The 23754-nt window shown below is 43.7% G+C and overlaps 1 protein-coding gene across 1 annotated transcript; it reads right to left on the bottom strand.

The window, feature by feature from the left end:
• Positions 1–1148: 1148 nt before the first annotated feature.
• On the bottom strand, positions 1149–17186 carry RNF114 (ring finger protein 114). The gene is made up of 6 exons (XM_019640979.1): positions 17005–17186; positions 13193–13343; positions 11159–11265; positions 10531–10645; positions 4614–4721; positions 1149–3367 (listed from the first exon to the last, which is right to left on the bottom strand). Exons 1-6 carry the CDS (start codon positions 17142–17144, stop codon positions 3302–3304), a joined length of 687 nt encoding a protein of 228 aa, XP_019496524.1. The 5' UTR covers positions 17145–17186; the 3' UTR covers positions 1149–3301.
• Positions 17187–23754: the final 6568 nt, after the last annotated feature.

Genomic DNA, 23754 nt, shown 5'->3' with positions numbered 1-23754 from the left:
GGTGGTTCCAGTGGAAGTGTCAGGAGTTGAGGCTGGAGAGGTAGATGGGGACAGAGTGCATGAGGCCTGGAGGGCCATGCGAGGGGTTAGGCCTTTATCTGAAGGCAACCAGAGCCTTTGAAGTGTTTCAAAGGGTCTGATCCTTCTGGTTGCTTGGTGGAGGATGGACTGGAAGTCAGCTAGAGAGCACTGGAGAAAGACCAGAAGGAAAGGTTGTGGCAGTAATTCAGGTGAGATCATGGTGCGTTTTAAGATGCTGGTGGCAGTGGGATGGTGAGAGAACACCAATGTGCTATGTGGGAACTAAAATCAATACAATTTGGTAATATGGGGCGTTGAGGTGGACAAAGGAGTTAAAGATGATGCTCAGGTTAATTCTTGAGCAAATGGAAGGATGGTGGTACCACCTGTGGGGAAAAAGAGCCTAACCTAGCATGAGGGGTGGGCAGTAAGAGGGCAGAGGGTGAGTTCAGTTTGAGCCATCAGAACCTAAGACGCCTTTAAGTCACGCACTGGACAGGTGTATGAGAAAGCTGGGCCTGGGGCTCCAGGAAGGTGTCTGGTCTAGAACCGTCGATCTGGGCCCAGTGGCACATGGGTGGAAATGAAAGCCAAGTGGTGTGTGGTTGCGTCTGCCCAGGGAGCTGGAGTAGAATTCCAACAGCTAAGGGAAGGGAACCAGGAGACGGCTGCCAAGGGCAGGAAAAGGAATATGGTGGAGAAACTGGAAGAGAAACCAGGATGATGTTCCACCAGGAAAGCCAGCAGCAGCAGCTGGCTCTAAAAGGAGGGAGGGGTCAGGGCACTAAACACCTTGAAGATGGAGCTGGAAGACTAATGTTCTGCTGGGTTTAGCGACAGCTAACCCAGCTGTTTCTACCTTTGTTTTAAATATATATGTAATTAAAATTAAGGAAACATTTGAGTATTTCATCTGAAAGTGCTTACATTCGATTTGGGCAAAACTTGTTTCCTTATTGGAAAAATTATTTCCTTATATTCTGGCACATATGATGTTTACGTGCCAGCTCTGTGCCAGGCACTGGGATTCACACATTAATCAAATATATAATTACGAACTGATAAAGGATTAATAGCTATTTAATAAACAGTACATGCCTCCTACTTCATAAAGAAACTAGAAGCCAGAAAATTACCGCCATTTTATTGTAGGGAAACAGGTGCCGAAAGGGAACGTATCTGCCAGATGTCATACAACCGGCAGCGGAGTGCTGAACTTGAAACACACCCAGGACCTCAGATCTTAATTTGCAGAGCTCTTTCCTATGATGTCTGGGGGCTGCTGCTAAGTCATCTGAACGGAGCTGAAGACCTGTGTCTTCGTGGAGCGGGGTGACCTCTCACCTCACTGGATCTCCCAACTGTGAGAAGTGGGGGTTGTGTTCACTTTCCAGAGGACAGGCCCGGTGAGGCTCAGCTGATGGAGTGTCAGAGCCAGATGGGACTCACTTGTGACAGACAAGAGCTTAGAAAAGCGACAATCTTCCAGAGGCTCCCCAGGGCTAGACTGCAGCAAATGGTGGTTAATGGACACAGGCACTGGAGCTTACCAGTTGGATAAATTATGAAATTTATTTATATTTTGCCTTTTAAAAGCCAGAACATAACAAATGTCACTTTCTGAAAAGTCATCTTATTAGAAATACATGAAGTGCACTTAATACAAGGAAATCGGTTTCTCGGTGCTACCAGTGAGATGGACACGCTCTCGTCAGTTCCCTCAAATGAAGTTTTTGTTCGATTTCCCTTTAAACTTAGGCCGAGATGATCTCAATTCAGGGAGGTCTGAGTGAACTTTTTTCCAAAAATTACAGTGGAGAAGCTGACCTTAACATCTGGGCCCTCCCAAGCAACAGCACGTTAAATTATTTTGCCCCAAAGGCTCCTGTCTGCTGGTTACTAGGGATCCGCAGACCTTACTGGCTGGTCAGGAGAGGCCACAGCAGCAGCACACAGACCCAAAGCCCTGGCAACTGCGAGCTCGGCCACTGGCCAGAAGAAATTTCCATATTCAGACAAGAAAGAGCGAACCTAAATCCAGATGCCCTTTGCTCGGCCAGAGGTTCTGCTCCTACATATCAGACTGCCAGCTCTTAGCCTTGTGTTAATATTAATATCGAGAAACATGCTGAACCTCAAGCTTCTTGAGCTGCTACCAAAACAAGTTTCCAGTAGTTTCCATTAAGAACTGCTCACAGATGTATAGTGCCTTTTGAACAGTGTGTTGTCAGAAGAGGCAGCAGGCTGAGATAGTAGATTGCCTGTAACCTCTCTCTCTGATAGAAAAGCAATGCTCAGTTTAATCTAAGTAACAAAATAAAGAACAAACAAACTGGTATCCAGCAGAGCCCCTAAACTTCCTTCTTCTTATTCATCTGAGGACTCCGTTTTGTGCCTCAAGGACAAGAATGTAAGCAGGCTCCCACATAGAGGGGTAAACTTGACCCAGTCATCTGAAAATACGTCACTAGGTTGAAAATCAGAAGCAAAAATCTATGGCCCTCCCGCCTCTCTTAGCCGGCCCTCCTCCCCTCTTATGGAGAAATGCAGTTTAACTTTTCTCACCTAGAAACTCTTATTTCCACAAAAAAAATGTGGTTACATCTCATCTTAAAAAGGCACCGTGCAGGCAGTTAAGACCGAATCAGTTCATTCTAAGGGTGTGCAGGAGTGACAGGAAAATAGCGCTCATCAAATCTTCCAGCATCAGGCCACACTGAACCGGGGACACTCAGCCCAACAGGACTTTGGAAAGGATTCCCGGGAGGTAACTCCAGCTTCTGGCAGCCACTGCCCAGGACCAAGCGACAGGAACTTCCACAGCACAGGTGGAGCCCCACCACTGATCAGAGGCACCACTGCCTGAGCGCACACACCTCAGGGACAAGGACAGGAGACGCTGGTCTCATTTGTGCTATTCATGACCCAGAAGGTCCTGGCTGGCTCGGAGGACCTGAGAGACGAACACTGGGATGGAGGAACAAGTGTGACACAGGACAGGTAGGGGAGTGGGGTTCCCGTCCAGAAGAGGAAGCAGATGCTTCAGAAAGTGGCTGAGGAGCAATAAAAGACAAAACATGTGACAAACAGAGTGGACAGCAGGGGAAGAGCCCAAGGAAAGGAGGGCTCTGGGGACTTGTTTCCCTATCAGAAGTGACCCTGTCCTGATACCACAGCTCACTTCCAGGGCTGTTGTATATTTAAGGTGTTATGAGTCCCAAGTTTCACACGTAACATGTCGTGGAAGCGCTGGAACGTGAGATGGACAGGGAGGCCCTGCTCACTGGTCGAGGATGGAGCGCTGCAGCACCTGGTTCATCATGTCCTCTTCATCGACGTCGTAGTCCTGAGGGCAAAACAGACACGGGCTCAGCAACCGCGGGCAGCTACAAAGACTCACTGTCAGCAGGGGCAGCGGGACAGCCAGCAACGGGCTCTGGAGATCTGGAGAGGGCTGCAGGGGCCGGAGCCCAGCTCCACGGTGGGCAATGTCAGCTGTGCAGTGCTGGGCAAAGTGCTTGATCTCTCTGTGCCTCAGCTGCCTTGTCCTGATGATGACAACGATGGCTCCCTGACAGGGACTGTGAGGACCAGGGAGCACCCAGGTGGTCCAGGCACAGGCCAAGTGCTCAAACGTGGAAGGCACCGTAGTGAAACCAGCCTTTCTGTTTCTAATTCAATGAGGCCAAGTTTTCTACTTGGGCATTAGAGTTCTCTTTACAGCACTAACAAAAAGGACAGTTATTTTCAAGTCTGAGTTTCAGACACTCTATTAGATCATGAATAAATACTCTATATGACAACTTAGGAAAGAGTGAGGCTTTCCTTCTCAGGCCCTGAATTCAGCCACTAAGACTGAATACTACTCGAAAATTCTGACTTGACACTTACATGTAAATGAAAGGTTTATTCCAAGCACGTGGCCAAATTTATCTGTCACTGTGATGCTGAGACAACAGTGTGCCCCTGCAGAAGCATTCAGCTCTAGGGGAAGGGCACAAACCTAATGACCACACTTGGCCAGTGGCTGTGTTTTGCTTGACCTGAAGTGCTTTACAAAATAAATAAGCAATACTTCATATGAAGTTCTACATTTCCAGCTTCTTGGGGCTGGGTGGGCAGAGGAGAGGGCAATACTGTGCCTGTATTTCCACACAGCAATCCGCTGGGGGTGAGGGCAGCATGAAGAGCCACACTGTCCAGCTTGTACATCCCTATGAGGGCCAGTTCCGTTACTTGCCTGGTCCCCGTGGGTATCTGAGCTTAAGAATCCCAAATCAGGTTGTAGAATAGGTAGAAACTACACGTACCAAAAGAAAGTGGGTAAAACGTTTTTGGGGGAGAGAAAAAAAAAAAGGAGCAAGCTGTCAGTGTCACAGTCTAGATAACTGGCCAGTTAATCTCCTTAAATGCCACACAAGGCAGGCTCTGGCCACCTGGCCCACGAGTACAGACCGCAGAGCTGCCGTTTCAGGGAACCCATCACGGCAGTGACAAAACTCACATTGGGGCTCACGGTTCTCCGGGTGAGAGAAGCGGGTAGCAGTGTTGTTCCCCCAGGGGCAGGATCAAAGCCCAGGATTCAGACTCACCACAAAAGTGTCGTAAGAAAACTGGTGCCGGCGCTGGATGTGCTCGATGAAGTTGGCGCTACGGTAGTTGGGGTCTCCCCAAGGCATCGAGGCACATATTGGACAAACCTTTCAACAGAGAAGCATGGTCTTAGGCACCTGACATCTGAGCTGACTCAGCCCTGGGGGGCCTGTGTCTGGCCTCCCTTCTTCCAGGGCAGCTTTCCCGACGCCAGTCCAGGGCCCAGCCACTCCTTCATGTGCACAATTACATCCCAGGAAACACTGTCAGTCTCCCTCAAGTCAAATGGCAAGTGGGGGTGGGTAAAGGCTTAGGCTGTGATACCGCCCTTTTATTATCCCCTACTGTGGTCCAACCATGTGTAAGCCCAGTGGGGGCCTAGACTACAGCCTTCCAACCAGCACATGTAATGATCCAAAGCACAAAGAAAACCAAGGAAATGACAGATAAGCAATGCCCCAAGGAAGTAACACACAGCCTTATGTGCTATGTTTACAAAGTGAATGTTCCGATGATGGGGCTTAGGCTGAAACGCCCTCATACAGAGGCTGATTTGGGCTTTGAAGACTCGGAGGTATTTGGAAAGATAAAGAGAACATGAAAGGGATTTCCAGAAGCGGGGCAGGAATGTAACAGCAAGGAGCAAGGGCAAGAGGCAGCATGGCCGGCAGAGCCAGATAATCAGCGTGGCTAGAATGGAAAATTCGGAGATGGGCAGAGAAGAGCGGGGGTGCGGGAAGAAGCAGGCCTGAGTGGTCCGGCTTGGAGGTGGAACCCCACTACGCACGAGGAAGAAATGGTGACAAAGGGGGTTGGCAAGAGACAAATCTGAAATGGTGGACGATTCCGTGAGTAGAAGAGCTAGGCAGGCAGCTGGAGCACGGGTTAGGCCTAGAGACAGAGGGGGAGGTGGCTTCCAATGGGAAGGGCTGAAATACTGACATTTAAGGAGCTCTGTAGAGGGAGAAGAGATAGAACAGGGTGGAGGGCTGAAGGAAGAGAGGATTCAACTGAGAAGAAATGATCAGAGGGATGTGAGGAAGCCAAAGTAGGGGAAAAAGAGAGAAGTTAGGTTGAGTATCAGAAACCACAGAGTAATATCAATCAAAATTATGAGTGTACTTAACCTTCAATCAAATCAACCAGTATCTAAGATTTATTTTACAGACTTACATGAACACTAGCAAAGATATGGTAAAATTTATGGCAGCCTTTTGAATTTTATTATGAAGAAGTTCAAACCTACAGAGAAGCAGATAATAGTTTGATGAACCATCCCTTATCCTCAACACCTAGATTTAAGTTTGGCATACTCAAGTCAGCAAAAAGGAAGCATTTTCATGTAAGATACAATATTTTACCCTCAATTTTCAGCACAGTCCTCAAAATAGGTATTTCCCCTTATAAGTACAACACCATTCTCCCACTTATCAATCAACAATTCTTTAGTAGCATTTAATATTCTGTTCTTAATCAGAACTTCCTGATTGTCTGGGACTAACCTTGACATTCATCTATAAGGGACCAGTTAAATGGTACAGGCCAATTAATAGAAAACGGTGAAGTGAATTAAAAAAGGAACAGATCTACATGTACTGACAGGGAACAGATGCCAAAAACATTGGCTACACCTATATAATGTGCTGTCACTTATATCAAAAGAGGGACAGAAAAGGGGTATATATGTGAATCTCGTAAGGACATTCAAAAGCTAGGAGTGCCTTTGGATCACCGGATTTTGTGTTTTTCCACCTACGCAGACTACTCTGATGCTAATGAGCACTCCAAGGAGGCATTTTCTGAGGTTGTGAAGGTCTAGGAGCCAGGACACAGGGTTCCAGTACTGGTTGTCACTAACCAGCTCTACGACACGGGCAATCCACCAAACTTGGGTGGCACATTGGTTTCTTATTCACTTCTAAAAATGAGTGCTGGGGAGATAGTGGCAGGAAATGATGTAGAGTATCTCTATCATGTTACTTGGCATCTGTTTTATTTTTCATAATTACCAAAAATATTTGTGCTTCTTTGGTTGATTTTAGAATGGAAAATGGGTAGTGGGTCAAGTGTGTGGTGTGGTGTTGGTGTGTGTGTGTGTGTGTGTGTGTGTGTGTGTGTGTGTGTGTGTGTCCATGTACACTCGCTCTCTCAATCAGTAATTCGTTATTAAGAACCATAACTAAAATATCTTGAAAAAGGGACTGGAAACCTGACTTTGGAGTGTTTTATCTTGCATAGTGCAGCCAAAGACTATGGACTGTGCCGCTATTTAGGAATCACAGGCAAAGAAAAACAGCAGGTGCAATGACTATTCCAGGTTGGCATCTGCCTATAAAACTTCCAGTCCTCTATGTAATAAAGATAAAAACGTTAGAAAGATGAATATTAGTATCAAATGATGAAGCTGTTTATTTGAGAATAATCGATTCTTTGCAACCGATCTCCCGAAAGACTGGCAGGCCATCGTGTTGTGGTGTTTTACTTTCATATTGGGTTTATTTCTATTATACTAAAATGGCAAGTGGTAATATAATGCGTTTATCACATGCAAACATATTATAGAATTCCAAGAATATAAAGAAGTACTGGGAACAATTGATGGCGTAGAAGGGAACCAGGGGATTAGGGAAAGGGGCTGGAGAGACCCCTTTTACAGGTCACTTTTTATATAATGAACTGACTACATACAAAGAAACGAATTTTTAAAATTGCAGAGTTGACAGAAAACAAGGACTCAGGACCAGCTGGGACCACAGAGAATATGATGTTTGCAGGGGTGGAAGCTAGACTCTGGAGGATGTAGAGGAAAAGAGTGGAAGAGACAGCAGCAGCTGAAAAACCACAGCTGGAGGGGAAAGAGAAACTGAATGCAATCTACAGAAAGCTCTGGATCAAATATTCCTCCCGCCATTTATACAGGAAGACCTGGGTAAGTTTGACGGAAAACAAATGTAAGGAGCGTGTAGAGAGAAAGCTAAAGGGGACAGAAAAGCATGACGGGGAAGCCTCAGGAGCAGGGAGTCTTTCTCTGTGCCGGACCTCGTCTCGGCCCTTTGCCTGGATCTGAGGACACAGGTACAGAAGAGTGAGACTTGGAAAGGAGCTTCTTCCTTAACACAAGAGGGAATGATAATGACAAGGAATGAAGGTTGCAAACTCAAGTGCTCATAGAAACTAGGCTTGTAAGCAAACGAGCAAAGCAGGATGGGTAGAAGCCAGCCTATCTAGAGGCAGCAGCAACTACTCAAAGCCAGCCAACTCTTGCCAGACTTCTAATTTCTCAAATGTCGAGTATCAAGATTGAGAAATCTTCTGATTTTAAAGTAAAATGTGTATGGGACAGACATATCCCATAGGCTGCCAGTCTGTGAGCTCAGAGGTGGATCAGAAAGCTCCTGAGATAGAAGAAGGAAGAGAGACGGAAGGAATGCAGACTTGATTCTTTGAACTTGGTTAAAGCAGGATTTAGTGTTATCCGTGGAAAGGATGGGGATAGTTCATGCCAGGAACTTAATGCAGAGTGCCCAGAAGAGCTGCTAGAGTGTGTGCATGCCTAGCAGCAACTGAGCCTGCCAGAAAATGGGGTGCACCTGGGCCAAGCCAGCCTAGTTCCCTAGCTTGGGGAGTTAGGATAAGCAGATGGAGGGGGTTCATCTGTGGAATCTGTTGCAGCACAACGCTAAGAGCCCTGGGAGCCCAGTGTAAACAGTGGATGTACTGACCAGAATTTGGACTTGGCAAGGAGTTCAATAAAGTCAAGAGGAGATTTAAGATATTCTTGAAAAGGCAGCTGGATCTTAAGATTTACGACAGAGAAACAAGAAGGCCATGGGGCCTAATCCTATCAATTAGCAAAAGCTAACACCAATTCCAGTTTGTGCACCGCCTTTTACCGCAATGGAGCTGAAGACTGCCCATAACACTAGGTACATAGTTCAGCAGAAGCAGTCTGAGATAGAAAGGGAAACTGAAAAAACACAATAGAGGAAGCTATATTAAGACCTAGTCTGCCAATCACATTAAGAGGGAAGGGTAACACTGCTGAGATGGACCGAATTCACACTTTTTTCAAAAAAGGAAACTACATGTCAGTCTGTGTATTTATTTATTTATATTTATATATATATATATATATATATATATATATATATTTTTTTTTTTTTTAAGCTGAGCCATCCTGCTACCTGTTGGCAGCTCAGCGGCTGCTCAGCTCGGGCTGGACTCGAACCGCTGTTGCTCAGAGCTCAAACTCTTGAGCGAGCTCTTAACCAACTGAGCCACTCGGCCGGCCCTATTTTTGTATTTTTAAAGACTTTTATTAAAATATAGCTAACATACATTATGTTAGTTTTAGGGGTATACCATAGTTAATAACATTTATATACCTAAAGGAGGGATCACCATGATCAGTCCAGCAGCCATCTGACACTGTGCCACACTATCACAATATTAACTATATTCTCTATGCTGTATATTACATCCCCATGACTTGTTTTATACCTGGAGATCTGAACCTCTTACTCCCCTTTACCTTTCCCCCCTTTAAAAAATTTTTAATTACAACTGACATTCAACATTATTTTATATTAATTTCAGGGGTACAGCATAGTGGTTAGACATTTATATAAGAAGTGATCCCCCTGACTAGTCTACTACTCACCTGGCACTGTACATAGTTATTACAATATACTGACTGTATTCCCTATGCTTTATTTAACTTCCCCATGACTATTTTGTAACTATCAATTTGTACTTCTTAATGCCTTCACTTTTTCCACCCTATCCCCTAACCCCCTCCCATCTATCACCTGATAAATCTAGTACCCATCTAACACCACACAGTTATTACAATATTATTGACTATATTCCTTATGTCATACCCTATATCCCCATAACTACTTTGTAGTAACCAATTTGTCCTTCTTAATCCTTTCCCCTTTTTCATCCACCCCCAACCCCCTCCCATCTGGCAACCATCAAAATGTTCTCTATGAGTTTGTTTCTGGTTTATTTTGTTGTTTAGATTCCACATATACACAAAATCTCATTGCATCTGTCTTTCTCTGTCTGACACTCCACTCAGCACCATACTCTCTAGGTCCATCCATGGCCGCAGATGGCGAGAACCCATTCCCTTTCCTGGACGAGTCAATGTGTGATATTTAAATGTCTAAGGACTGATAAGCACTTTCCTAATAATTTCATCTTAAATTCTCTCTCCCCACAACTATGAAGCTACTCTCAAAGGAAAATGGCAGCTTTATGGAGGAGAAGCCCAGTGGACACCAAGGGCTCAAAGTTGACACTGCCAACAGTGGGACCAACAGATATCACATGACCCCTAACGTGGCCCCTGGAGGACACGTCACTCGTGGGGCATCCCTGCATCCAATCGTGAAGAAGCAGATGAGCCCAAATTGAAGGACATTCTGTAAAACTACTTGCCTGTCCTCTTTCAAAATGTCACGGTCATGAAAGACAAAGCAGGCTGAGACTAGAGGCATGGCAACTAAATCTAGCACACAGATCCAGGATTTGGGGGCAGGGGAAGACTGCTATGAAGAACATCACAATTGTCAAAATTTAAACATGAACTCCACATTAGGTATTAGTTTGTATCAGTGTTACATTTCCTGAGTGTGACAATTAAACACAGAAAAATGTGGTTTTGTAAGGAAATGTTCTTGTTCTTAGGCAATATCTGCTGAAGTATTTAGGGGCAAAGGGTCACAATATCTGTAACTTATTCTTGAATGGTCAGTAAAAAATTTGTGTATATATCAAGTATGGTTAAGCAAATATGGTAAAATGTTGTTCATCTGTGAATGTAGGTGAAAGGCACATAAGAGTTCACTGCACTATTCCTGTAATTTTGATGTTTTTTCCATAAAAAAGCATTAAAAAAGAAACTCTTACCACAGATTTGGTGTCCGTGCTATGGGATACCTTGCAGTGTTCCACAAGTCCTTCTTGATCAAAGTTCTTCTCAGGACAGTAAGGGCAAGGAAAGGTGTAACGGTTTGGGACATTCCTGGAAGGTGAAAGGCAGGAAAATATTAAAAAACCTCTGTAGTACATTTCCAGGCAACTTCAACCACTGTATCCTCTAAAAAGGAGCAAAGTTCACGAAATGTGTGATGACAGGGACTGTGGTGATGACTTCAGAATCGGGTCAACTATTTTGAAAATAATAGCACAGCTGATATTGAGAGTGAACATCAGAGTCCTCCACACCACCCCCCATACAAATACTCATGTCAGCTTTAGCCAGCTTGACAGTTATACTTTCACTTTCCAAAACTCTTCCAACTAAATCCTTTTTTTTTTTTAGCTGAGCCATCCTGCCACCTGTTGGCAGCGCAGTGGCTGCTCAGCTTGGGCCGGGACTCGAACCGCTGTTGCTCAGAGCTCAAACTCTTGAGCGAGCTCTTAACCAACTGAGCCACTCAGCCAGCCCATCAACTAAATCCTTGAATGTGCAAAGTGTCCAGTGTCTTTGTAGCGAAAGATGACCTCCACCTTAGGGAGTAACTGAGTCATTTACCTTGGCTGAAGGGACGCATCCTTGGTGGTGGCCTTCACACCTTCCATGATGTAATTCTGGTATTTGGAACAGGTAGCCACATGGGCCCGGATCTTGGATAGGAAGAACTTGGATTGGAAGAATCAGAGGCCACAAGTTAAGTCAGGACCTTGTCCAGGCCCAACACAGTCCCAAAGCACAGGCGAGACGAAAACTAGACCTCTACCTTCCCGGCAAACAATCTCACCAGACTCCTGGCTATGTTGCCGGGGCCTGAACCCCTGCTTTGTTGCAAGGTTTCTGCAACAAGGCTGATGCTTTACTTGACCAAATAGGACATCTGCTTCCACTCTAAACTAACTCTCCAGAGGTCTGCTTTATTCCCGATATGCTCTCTGCTCACAGACACCTCCAAACTCAGTGAAGTTTTTAAAGTTTTCCACACTAGCATTTAAACTCGTCTCCTTACAGCAAGCCAAGAACCACATTCCATTATGAGCAGCAGAGAAAAGTGATCATTTAAGGAAAAGGGATAAAGTACGAATCACCGGATTGTGATAAATGATCTTTAAAAAAAAACCCCAAAAAATCCAAATCTGAATTCTATTCCTTCTATAAAATCTAGTCTTTGCAATATAGAAACAAAAAAGAAAACCCAGAGAAGAGTGCTTCATGACAGGTGTTCTTAAAAAAATAAATAAAAAATAAAGCATGTAAGGAATGAAGAAAGGAGAGAGGTAAAGGGAAGATAAACATTTTTGGAGGTATAATACAGAACAATCACTCAGCTTTAAAATGGAGAAAATCAAAAGCAAAGAGAAAAAAACAAAAAATCCACCATGCATGCATGGAGAAGATGAAGGTAACAGAAAATTTTATTTCAATATCTTGAGTTTCTAAGTTAAAGAAAACTGCAAGGGAAAAAAAAAGAGCTTCAATATTTGAGCTCTGGCTTACCATACTTCTGGATTGGTAAAGAGCTTGACTTCAAGCTGCCAACCAGAAGGCTCCCAATTAAAAAGGACAGGAAACAGCCCCATTCAGAGCTGTATCCACAGTGTCCCACAAGTGCTAAGTCACTCTGAGTGGACGGACACTGCCAGGTATATCCATTCCATGGCTTTCCACATGAAGGTGTGAGAATAATGAAACTGATGGGCAAGACTATCCAATAAGTTAAGTGAAAATTTTTTCCAAAGTGAAAAGAAGTTGTAGAAATATATATTATAGTATGATCCTTATTTTGTAAAAATCCTACATCTGTGTTTGTCAAAGGGCAGGAAATGTCTTAACAGGTTTTTAAATTGAACCACTTTGAGGCGGTCATCTCTGGTGGGGGGGATGAGCCTACGTTACTTTTTATTTTTGTACTGTTGGAATTAACACAATTACAATGATTTAAAAACCAGTAAGCCTGTGTATATATCGCTTGGAAAATAAGACAATAATATTTCTACTTTGCAGTTATAACAGATGTTAAGATAAATATACTTGACTCTAATATGATTATACAAAATAGCATGAATACATTTCAAATGTTACATATTGCGATTATAATCAAATGATTTCATACTGACAATTATTATATCGTGATTCATCCCTGTTAAGTGCTAAAAAGTTGATTACATTTATCTGTAATGATACAGGTTTAAAAAATTCCTCTCAAACTCATTGCAGCAAGTAACTTTTTTGAGTCACTGACTCCATTTTATGTTAAAAAAAAATTAAGAACTAGTCTGTCATTATGTTCTAATTAAAATTGTGCATAATGCTTTGGAAAAATGGGTCCTTTAGAAGAAAAAAACTGGGATAATTGATTTCTATGGCTTTCAAAGCTCAAATATGTAATATACTAAGCCAACTCTTGAAAAAAGAGAACCCAATAACGTTACCAAAAATGAAACAGCACAGCCATTGCCACAGGTAACTAGCATGCACACATGCTATTAGTCACCTAGTCATGCTCTAACTTCAGAAACAGCGTGGTAACAGCTCTATGTTTTACCCCATCTCATCACAGAAAGACTGTGACTCTTCCGTATTACTTCCACATACATTTTTACGGCAGCCATGGCAAGAAGTCTCTGTGCTCTCAATCTGCCGCTCGAGCTCCACAGCTCGGTCGCCAGGTGCCAGAGGGCTACGACACACCCCACAGACAGGCTTCTTCGGCTTCAGACATTCCTGCAGGCATGCAGAGCAAAAGCTAGAACAAGACATACAGAGAACCGAGTCATGCATTGTGGAGACAAGACAACAAAAATGGATAGTTTTAAAAAGACATCAATGAATAATGGATTAAAAACAATTTGCTCCCTGCTCCTGATTCAGATAGTGAGTCTTCCTACACCAGAAAAAATGGGGGTGGTGGTGAGAGGGAATGGACCCTGCAAAGAACATACAGGTCCAACAACAGAAACAAATGCAAACTACCGTGATACATGGTGAAAGGCATTATGGTGCAGTCTTCAAACCTTGGTCCCCAGCATTGAGCGATCTTGGTGGGGTTCCCTGAACCTTGGTTTTTCCTCTGTGAACGGGGATAGCAGTACCCACCTCTAGGAGCGTTGGGATCATGAAATATATATAGTAGACCCTTAGTACAGTGTCTAGCCATATGAAATGTACCAGAAACAGGAGCTGTTTTCATTAGAGGTGAATGCAAAGCACCATGGGAACAGAAAGACAAGAGTAACTAGTTGTGACCCAAGGACCCGGCTGGGAAGACTTCAGAGGCAACACCTATGAAACAGCCTTAAAAGAAAGAGTTCAGCTGGCAGAGGAAGGGAAGAATATTCCTGACCCTTAGACTTAAAAATTCATGATGCATCTAAGGAAATAAAAGCCTAACACTTTCCCTTATAAGCAGTAGGGACCCGGATGTTTAAAGCACAGCATCAATCAAGAAGACCAAATCGAAGTTTTAGAAAAATAATGCTGGGGTTATCACAGATAATAGAGTTACTGGTTTTTAAATTTTTAAAAAAGATTGTTATTAAAATATAGCTAACATGTACGTTTTTGGTTTTTTTTAGGTGAGGAGAGGTGAGAGGAGATTTGAAGTAGAAACCACACAGGTGGCTAAAGGCCTGACTGAGGCAAGAGAGAATGAATTCAGGAAATGATTCAGAGGTGAAATCAGCAGGACTGGTAACTTACGGAAGACAAGAAGGAAAGTCAAAGATGGCCAAGTTTCTATCCTGAAGCCTAGGCAGGTGGGGATGCTGAGATAAAGTACACAGAGAGAATGGATAATAAGGCATGAAAACACCCTGGCTACACACTCAACCTCATCAATTTAAGGCAGGATAACAGAATCGGCCAGGAAAAACTCAGGCTATATAATCAAATGTAATCTGCGCATGTGACAATTTTTTACTGTCTCTGAGAATTTTCTTCCCCTTTGTCATTAAGCTAGGTGTGAATGCTGCTAGGCAAAATTCTAGAGCAGGCTGGAAGACGAGGGGTCTACTGATTCACCTGAGGACACAGGGAACTAAGTCCCTGTCCCCATAATGCTTATGTCCCAGAGTGGAGAAAAACACAAATGTTAGCTTCAGACAATGACTAAGTATATGAAGGCAATAAAACAAAGTAACGAGATCAGCTAGGGTGGTGGATCACAGAAAGTTTCTTTAAGAAAGTAACCTTTGAACTGAGACCGAAAATTATGAGCGCCACACAGACCTGGATGCAAAGAGTTCCACACAGAGATGACACCAAGTGCAGAGGAGTGTCGGAAAGGCAGAAACGAAGAGGCTATGAGTCACAGTCAACATAATAGCCTGCTTTCAGTTTCCATTTCCTATTTATGGTCCTTTTTCTAGTTCAGCCTTCTAGATGCTCCAACCTTTGTTACAGTGCTATGGACAGAGTCCCTTCTCTCGGGCATCAGTTACTTACCCTTCTCCTGCTGTATTCCACTAGACTAGAGAAGGATGTAGTCATTCAGGGCTTGAAATCAAGTTTTATAAAAAGCTAATGTCCTACCCAGCCAGAGCTGCAGTGATGCTCAAGTTTCCAAGCACAAAAGTTAGCAAAAACCAAGTAGGGGGAGCAAAAAACACTTGGCTGGAGCTAAGGGAGACTTGCACTGCCCTAAGTGAGGTGCATTTATCTGTCTTCAATCAACATTGAACTGATAAACATGTGGAACTAGTATGATGAGTATAGAAAAGTTTGAATTCCAGTAGTGCCCCAGGAAAGGTTCACCTGGCTCAAGGAAACCTCAAATTTTGCTGCTGTTCAGTTGGTACATTGTACTGGGTCAAGTCTCTTTATTCATCCATTACCACCCCCACCCCAACCTCCACCCACACAGGTTTGATCTCTACAGTACCCTCCTATTGCACAATGAATTTTCACAATAGTCTAAACATTTGTTGGTACTTATTTATCATTGATTCAATGCACTGTGAACTGACAGCAGAATTACCTTCTTTCTTACTATGTCTCACGAATCTGGCACATAGTGGACATGCAAATATTGTAGTCTGTTGACTATAAGATTAGAAGATGGACGCTCACTGTGCAGGGCATGGGGGGATACAGAGAGGGGCAAAGCAGATATGGTCACTGCCCTCGGGGTCCTTAACGTTTTGCTCTGTGCAAGAAACTGGGGGGTAATTTAAACGGGGATGGTGATACACGAGGTAACACGCTGGGGCTTGAAGTCTGAAAAGGATTTGGGACAGCGCTCGGGGAGGTGCAGACGGGGCACGAAGAGTTCCAGGCGAACTGAATTGCAAAAGGGAAGCCAGAAGCTAGAATGAGCTTCGTGTACTTGAAGAACCAAGAAGCACTCAGTATGGCTGGGGAGCCCTTGCCAGGTGCCAACTGTTCTCTGGGCTGGAAACGGATGCCTGCAGCCCATCCGGGATGAGTCAGACCACGGTGAGCCTCAGTACGCTCACCTGCAACGTGGCTGCCAACCCCTCGTTCCCTGCAGGATTGCTGCAGAAATAAGAATGCCTGTGAGGCCCAGCAGGTGCCTGCTGACCAGTAAAGGGGTCCTAAGACCAATGCCAAGGTGACGCTCCGTTGTTGGCATTGAGGGAAGCCACGGAGGAAACGCCAACTCTCAGCGGCAAGAAGCAGGTGGTCGCGTTTTCCTACAATTCTTTCAGCTTAGGTGTGTTTTTGCGTCTGATGGAGCGAGGCTGAGATTCAAGTCTGGACCATCTCAGAGCACCGATCCCAGCCCAGGACCCACACCGACATGCTGACACACGACTCCTTGCGTCCTCTCGTCGTCGTCGTCGTCTATTAGCAAATACGCGGGCAACGGAGGCTTCATTTCAAATACCAGGAAACAAACCTCATACCCAAGTCAGCAGGAATGCTAACAACCCCTACCTGCCAGCTCGAGACCCCTTTTCACAGTTAAGGGCAGGTGGGTCGGATCTATGTCAAGACTTCTCTTTTGTTCTTTTAGTCTAGTTCAGCGTTTCTCCAACTTTAGGGCACATTATTATCACTTGGCAGGGCCGGATACACGACTCCATATGTACTATGCTGTAGGGCAGATGTACGCACTGGTCAAGGGAAACTGTGGCTCTCGAGGGCAGACTGTGGACCCTACCTAAGCCCGCTATCACTCGTGGGAAGGGGCTGACAGGCTGCCTGAACACAGCAGGCGCTCATCAGAAGGGCGGGATCCTTGGGAGTGAGCAGGACGGGAGACAAGAGCGCCCTGCCACCTTTCACGAGCCTTCAGGAGACCGGGAGGGCTCCCTGGAGAGGCCCCGTTAGGCCGGTCCTCTCGCTCTCGCTCCCGCCCGAGACGCTCCCTGCCGGGGCCTCGCCCCTCAGATCCATTCCCCTTCCCAGTCAGGCGCCCCCCGACCAGGCCCCGGCTCGCCGCTTACACGTGTCCGCAGAGGACCCGAACCGGCTTCTCGTACACCTCTAAACACACGGGACACGTGAAGCGGCCCAGTGGGTCGGCCTCAGCCGCGGGCCCTGCGAGCTGCGCACCACCATCACGGTCCTGCTGTTGCGCCGCCATCTTGCTGCCGCGGAGCGCCCCGCAACGGCGGCCGAGGAGGAGACCAACGAGGCGGGGCCGAAGGGGCGGGCTGGTGCGCGCGAGGGGTGGAGCGGGGGGCGGGGCAAGGGCGGGGCTCGTGGGCGGCAAGGGCCGCTAGGGGCACGTACGCCTGGCTGGGGCGGGGCTAGTTGATGGGTCACGCCTCCTTGGCCCCTCTGACCGGAGGGAGGGAGGAGAGGCCAAGGGAAATCTGGAAACTGTGGAAACCAGATCCCAAGACTGGCAGAATTGGAACGGGCTTTGTGCTTCAGCCTCTGTTTTCTAAATGTAAATCATTACTATTATTTAGTATTACTTATGCACTATTACTTAATATTTCTCTTCAAACCGAGTTGCTTTCTTTAAACGTAAGCAAAAAAATTTTAAAGGGAGATTTGATATCACTCCTGAGCTACAAATAGAAAATCAGTGTCACTTATTTCTATAAGGGAATTGTAAAAATACAATGGAAACAACACAATATCACTCATTCATGCTGAATACTGTTGGCTGAAAAGAGAGATTAGCCATTATTAGACAGGTGTTGAAGACAGGCTATTACCACACTGAGGCTTAGAAGCGATAGCAGAAGTAACAGGAAGCCTGTCTCCCTCCGTGAGTCAACATTAATATTGTGTTCACATGCCTTCTGGCGATGGGCTCCAGCTCCTGCTCTATATAAACAGGGAAGCTGGGGCTTGAGGAGACAGGCTCAACCTCAATATCACAAGAAAGGAGCAGGCCTAGACCCCAGATGTTTTGAATCCCAACTTCCTCCACTTTCTACTGCACCCAATTGGCTCTTCTATGCAGCCCATTTAACAAAAGATTCATCTTTTTAAAAGGCAGGCGGTGCTAACAATTCTACACGGTTTTCTTAACCAGGAAAGTTAATGATCAATTAAGTCTCCACCTGAAAAGCCAGAAGAGCTTCACAGTAAGGAGTCTCCACGGAACAAATAAACCGCATTTGTTAAACTAGGCTAATGAATGCAAATTTGTGCCTTCCTCCCGTTCCCGATCATGTGGATTGATTTTGCCTGACCTGGTGGCTGCAGAATTATTTTTAGCGATCCACATGGGCATCTTTTCACCAACAAATAATTAGGCGGGTAGGCAGCAGCCCAAGAGGCCAATGCTTACTTACACTTTACTGTTTCTTTTTCCTGTTCCTATGCCAGGTATCCACTCATCTGATCTCTTCCCTCTCTCCCCTCCAGGGCAGACACGGGTGGCAGAGGTATGCTGTGGGTATTTATAAGCCTTTGCATTGGACTTGTTGGCCTTGTAGCTGCTGCCAGATGGTGGGGAGCAAGGAAGCCTCAGACCAGGGCTTCAAATCCACTGAGGGCCTCCAGTTTGGGCTTTTGAAATGAACTTTCCACAAGCTTATACTGTGTGACAGAGAAAAGAGAACAGGATTGAAATAATTAATAGTGAATGGTTTTTTTGGGTGCTTATTATTCTAAGCAGTTTACATGAATAAATCCTCACAGTAACCTATGCCTTAGGTTCTATTGTTATCCCCATTTTATAGCTGTGCAAATTGAAGCACAAAGCGATTAAATTACCTTTTAACATGGATGGAAATGAGAGTCAGGATTTCAACACCCCATGCAGTTTGGCTTTGGCACCTGTACCCTTAAGGGTGCCTGTGCATGAAGGTCACCTGGAAGGCTTCCTAAAACACCAACTGCTGGAGCCCAGAGATACTGATACAGTGTGTCAGTAGGACTGGGGTGTGGCCCGAGGATTCGAATTTCTAATGGGTTTCAAGGTGAGACTGATGCTGCAGGAACAGGTGGTCATATTTTGAGAACCACTAGCCACGCTATCCATCCCGCCCCACTTCAATGCTGAGACTAGACTGAAAGTGCTCTATCCCTTTCTGTTTTTCCAAGGCATTCCCAGTGACAATGTCCCCACTATCCCTTTCTTTGCTTGCAAATATATTGTCAGTCCTCTTTTTTTCCCTACACTCATACTTGCTGTTTTTTCAACAATCAACCTAATATTGTGTGTCAAATGAATGAACCATTCTCTTCCCGCTTTCCCTTAACGTTCTTGAAGAAAATATTTCCCACAATAGTTTCTTCCTCTCCTTTTAGTTTCTGGCAGCCTCTCCCAGGTTGCCCACATCATCTAAGATCCTCGGGGTTCTGTTGTGAAGCTGGAGTGGGGAATAGGTCCTGTTCAAAGCCTTCACAAACTTGAATTTTACTGTCAAGGTATACTCATTCATTCAGGCAACCAAGAGTCCCCGTGGGCCTACTGTGTGCCAGGCCCTCTGCAGGGTGTGGGGGATACAGTGTGGGAGAATAGTTGAAATGAATTAGACATGACCCCAGCCCTCAAATCAGTAACCCTCAGAGCCCTATCTCTCAGCCTCAGGTCACATGTAAAAATTATTACTATACTTATCTAAAGTAGGCAGAATTTACATCATTATGTATTACTACATTAATTAATCTATGGGCAGATAATTTCATCTTGATTTCAAACTGGTGCCAAACTGATAAGAGTCAGGAGGAATTCCCATCTATACCACTAGGGGGCAAACGAGTATCTCACAGACTCATGTGGCCCACCAAGGTGAACACCAACCGCCCACCTCCTTTAGTCTTTTCATTTCCTTAACTGTTTACAGCTCCTGCCCATTATGGCTTACTGTACTTGGCCTGGCAGTAAAAATCTAAAAGGACATAGTCTCAGATTTCAAGGAGTTTTAACACGAGTAGCACTGGCACGTAAATATTCATTCAACCAATAACTTCTATGTGCCAGGCATCCTAATAGGTGTTGGGGATATGGCAGTGAATGATTTGGACATAAACAGGAAAGACATAGGAGGATGACCACATAAAAATGCTGCTTCCAGAAAATTTTAGTTCATCAGTTACTCCATCAGCTCACTGTTTTCACACAGCATTTTACAGTTTATAGTATAGCAAGAATCAGCCACATAATGAGGTAAAAACAATGATGATCTAGTAAATTTTGACAAGAACTGGAACCAAATGAATACTATCAGGACTGATTGAAATAGGCATTTAAATCCACCATTATCAGCGACAAGTTGCTCTGCATGCGTATTTGTGACTTGCGATATTAGCTAATGATAGAATGAAGTCACCACGATGAGCGAAATATTTAAAAACTAAGCATCCACATAGAAGTGGAATTGCTGGGTCATTTGGCAAGTGTATATTTAAATTTATTAGAAACTGCCAAACCAAACCATTTTCCAAATATTTTCCACTCCCTCTAATGAGGTATGAGTTGCTCCACATCCTTACCGACATTTATTATATAATATTAATATTCATAAATATGAATATTATTTCATATTTAGCACATCCTTTTTGTAAGTGTTTATTTTGAAATAATGTTAGATTGACAGAAAACTTACAAAAATATTTTTGAAAACTCCAAGAGACCCCTTCAACTGGATACCCCAATTTAACACATTTGCTTTATGGTTCTATCTCTCTCTATGTACACACACACACATACACACACACACACACACACACACACAGCTGGTTTTATATATATGCATTAATAGATGTGTTGCTGTATATGTATAAATATGTATGTATTTATGTATATATATGCTCTTTTTCTGAAACATTTGAGAGTAAGTTGTAGACAATGCCTTTTGCTTCTAAATAGTTCAGTGTGTATTTCCTAAGAATAACATTCTCTTACAAAACCATAGTACAATTACCAAAAAGAAGTTAACATTGATACAACAGTATTATCTAATCTATAGATCTTATCCATATTTTACCAATTGTCTCAATATTTATTTAAATAAAAATAAATGTCTTTATTTGTTATTATTTTTGTCTAGTTCAAGCTCTCATCCAGGACAGCATGTTGCATTTGGTTGTCAAGTCTCTTTAAACTCTGCTAATCTGGAAAAGTTCCATCTCTCTTTATCTTTCAAGATTTTAATATTTTTGAAGGGTACAGTAGGCCATACTTTTTATCTTTGTGTGTGTGTATATGTTTCTTAAGGCCCATTAAACATGAGCACTGTGATTATTTATTACATATATTGTAGGTGCATATTCAGATTTTGTACTGATGAAGAAGTTTGGAGACCACTTTTTGTTGTTGTTTGTTGTTTGTTTTTATTATTAGTTTCAGATATACAAAACAATGTAATAGTTAGACATTTCACCCTTCACAAAGTGATAACCCCCTCCCCCAATCTATTGCCCCTCTGACATTGTATATATCTATTACAATTCCATTGACTCTATTCCCTATACTATACTCCATATCCAGTGACTATATATATTAAATTATAGTTGACATACAATATTATTCAGCTTCAGCTTCAGCAGTGGAGACCACTGTTTTATAATATGCTGGCATGTGCATTTTCCTATTTGGAAAACTATAAGCTATTTGCTGCGTAATGTTGAGAAAACATGGAGTTATTCTAATTGCCTATAGCTGCAATCTTTGTTTCCAACAACATACTTTACTCGCAGAGGACAGAAACTGACCCAGAGAACTTGAGCAAAATGGAAAAAAAAAGCTAAAATTCCAGACTTGGGAGGGACTGGTACCAGGGCATTCTTAACTGGAGAAATTAGCTTTAACTCTTTTCAGTCTCTGCATAATCTGCTCGATACTCAGACTCCCAGAGAAGCATCTGATTGGCTCAGCTTGAGCCATATGCCCATTCCTTGGACAAGAGAGCCTTGATTGACAGAAACTACAGGGCTATAGCCAATGGAGCTTGGGCAATGGTGGCCTCCCAAAGCCAAATTGAGATGCTCTAATCAGAGGAAGAGGGATGGAGACTGGATGTTCACAAATGACCTACGTTCACTGCTGGTGGATTGTGCTTGGAAAACTCCATTAAGGCTTTCATGTCTGCAGCTTTTTCTGAGGAAGGTGGAGCCCCAGGCTCACACCATCTGGTTCAAGTGCCCAGACCACAGCTGCTTGACCAAGGCCCAGGGTCTACTCCAAGCCACCATCATGGCCCACCCGCATTGTTGCAGCAGCCTCCTCACTGGCCTCCCTACTTCTAACCTCATCCTTCAACAGGCCCTCCTTGATATAATGCCCTCTTCCCTCTGATGCCATTCTCTTGCCACACCGGCCACACTAGCCACACTGGCCTTCTTACTCTTTTTCAAGCATACCAAGTTCATTCCTGCCTCAGGGACTTTGTACCTACTGTTTCCTCTCCCTGGCATGCTCTTCTCTAGTTATCTGCATGGCTTTTTGTAAGTCTCAGGTAAATAGCCACCTCTTCAGAGGGACCTTTCTGAAGCACCTATCTGAGTCACTTTCCAAGCATGCTCTGTCACATGGCCTGATTTATTTCCTTCCCAGCCTGTATCAAAATCTGCAATGGTTTTGTTCATTTATTTGTCCACTTGTTTATTATTGTCTCCTTATCCTTAGCATGTACTCATGCCCAGAGCTTGGATCTTATCTCTTGTTACCACCCAGCCCCACTGCCTGGCACATAGGTGTCAATAAATACTGAATGAGCAAGTGAATCAATCAATCAATGATCAATTAGGTAGTTTGTTGAGAAGCTCAGCCCTTAAGAGGATAGACTAACCATCCAAGTGAAATTTTTCGTTCTCTTTTGCCTTCCTTCCTTCCTTCCTTCCTTCCTTCCTTTCTTCTCTTTTTTTCTTTGAAATATATTTTAATATATTTAATATTAAATAATATAGGGATAATATATTTTCTTTAAAAATTTTTTATTGTGATATATATATATATAAAATAATAAAATTTGCCCTTTTAACCATTTAAAATTATATGTCAGTGGCATTAATTACATTAACAATGTTGTACAATTATCACCACTATCTGTTTCCAAACAGATTTTTTTCATCACCCCAAACAGAAACCCATTAAGCCATAACTCTCCATTCTCCCCTCTCTCAGTCCTGGTAACCTGTAATCAACTTCCTGTCTCTTTGAATTTGCATGTTATAGACATTTCATGTAAGTAGAATCATACAATATTTGTCCTATTGTGACTAGCTTCTTTCATGTAGCATAATGGTTTCAAGGTTCATCCATGTTATAGCATATGTGAAAACTTCACTCTTTTCTTATGGATGACTACTATTCCATTGTATGGATAAACCACATTTTGTGTATCCATTCATCTGTTGATGGACAGTTGGGTTGTTTCTGCCTTTTGGCTATTCTGAATACTGCCGCTATGACCATCCCTATACAGTGTTTATTCAAGTCCCCGTTTTTAATTATTTTGAGTAGAGAGACCTAGGAGTAGAATTACTAGTTCCTATGGTACTAGTAACTTTTCAAGGAGCCACCAAACTCTTCTCCACAGCGGTTGTACCATTTTACATTCCCACCAACAATGTACATGGTTCCCGATTTCTCTACATCCTTGCCAACACTTATTATTTTTTATTAATATATATTAATATATAAAAATTATAGCCATCCTAGTAGGTATAAAGTTGTATCTCATTGCATTGTGTTTTTGTTTTTTTTTAAAGATTTTTTTTAATTGGGGAATTGGGGGGATGGGAACAGTGCTGGGGAATTGGGGGAAGGGGAACAGACAAGTTGC

This window comes from Hipposideros armiger, unplaced genomic scaffold, assembly GCF_001890085.2.
Source record: "Hipposideros armiger isolate ML-2016 unplaced genomic scaffold, ASM189008v1 scaffold_54, whole genome shotgun sequence".
NCBI lineage: Eukaryota > Metazoa > Chordata > Mammalia > Chiroptera > Hipposideridae > Hipposideros > Hipposideros armiger.
Note: the sequence above shows the minus strand (reverse complement) of the source record. Positions and strands in the feature narration are given on the sequence as shown.

Bases quoted from the DNA above. Each gene is read 5' to 3' on its own strand.
- RNF114 (XM_019640979.1), bottom strand. From the start codon at position 17,144: ATGGCGGCGCAACAGCAGGACCGTGATGGTGGTGCGCAGCTCGCAGGG. The intron at 11,266-13,192 runs GTATGTGGAAGT...TTCCAATCCAAG, and splicing joins GCCATGGCTGCCGTAAAAAT to TTCTTCCTATCCAAGATCCG. The intron at 3,368-4,613 runs GTGAGTCTGAAT...TTTTGCCCTCAG, and splicing joins TTTCTTACGACACTTTTGTG to GACTACGACGTCGATGAAGA.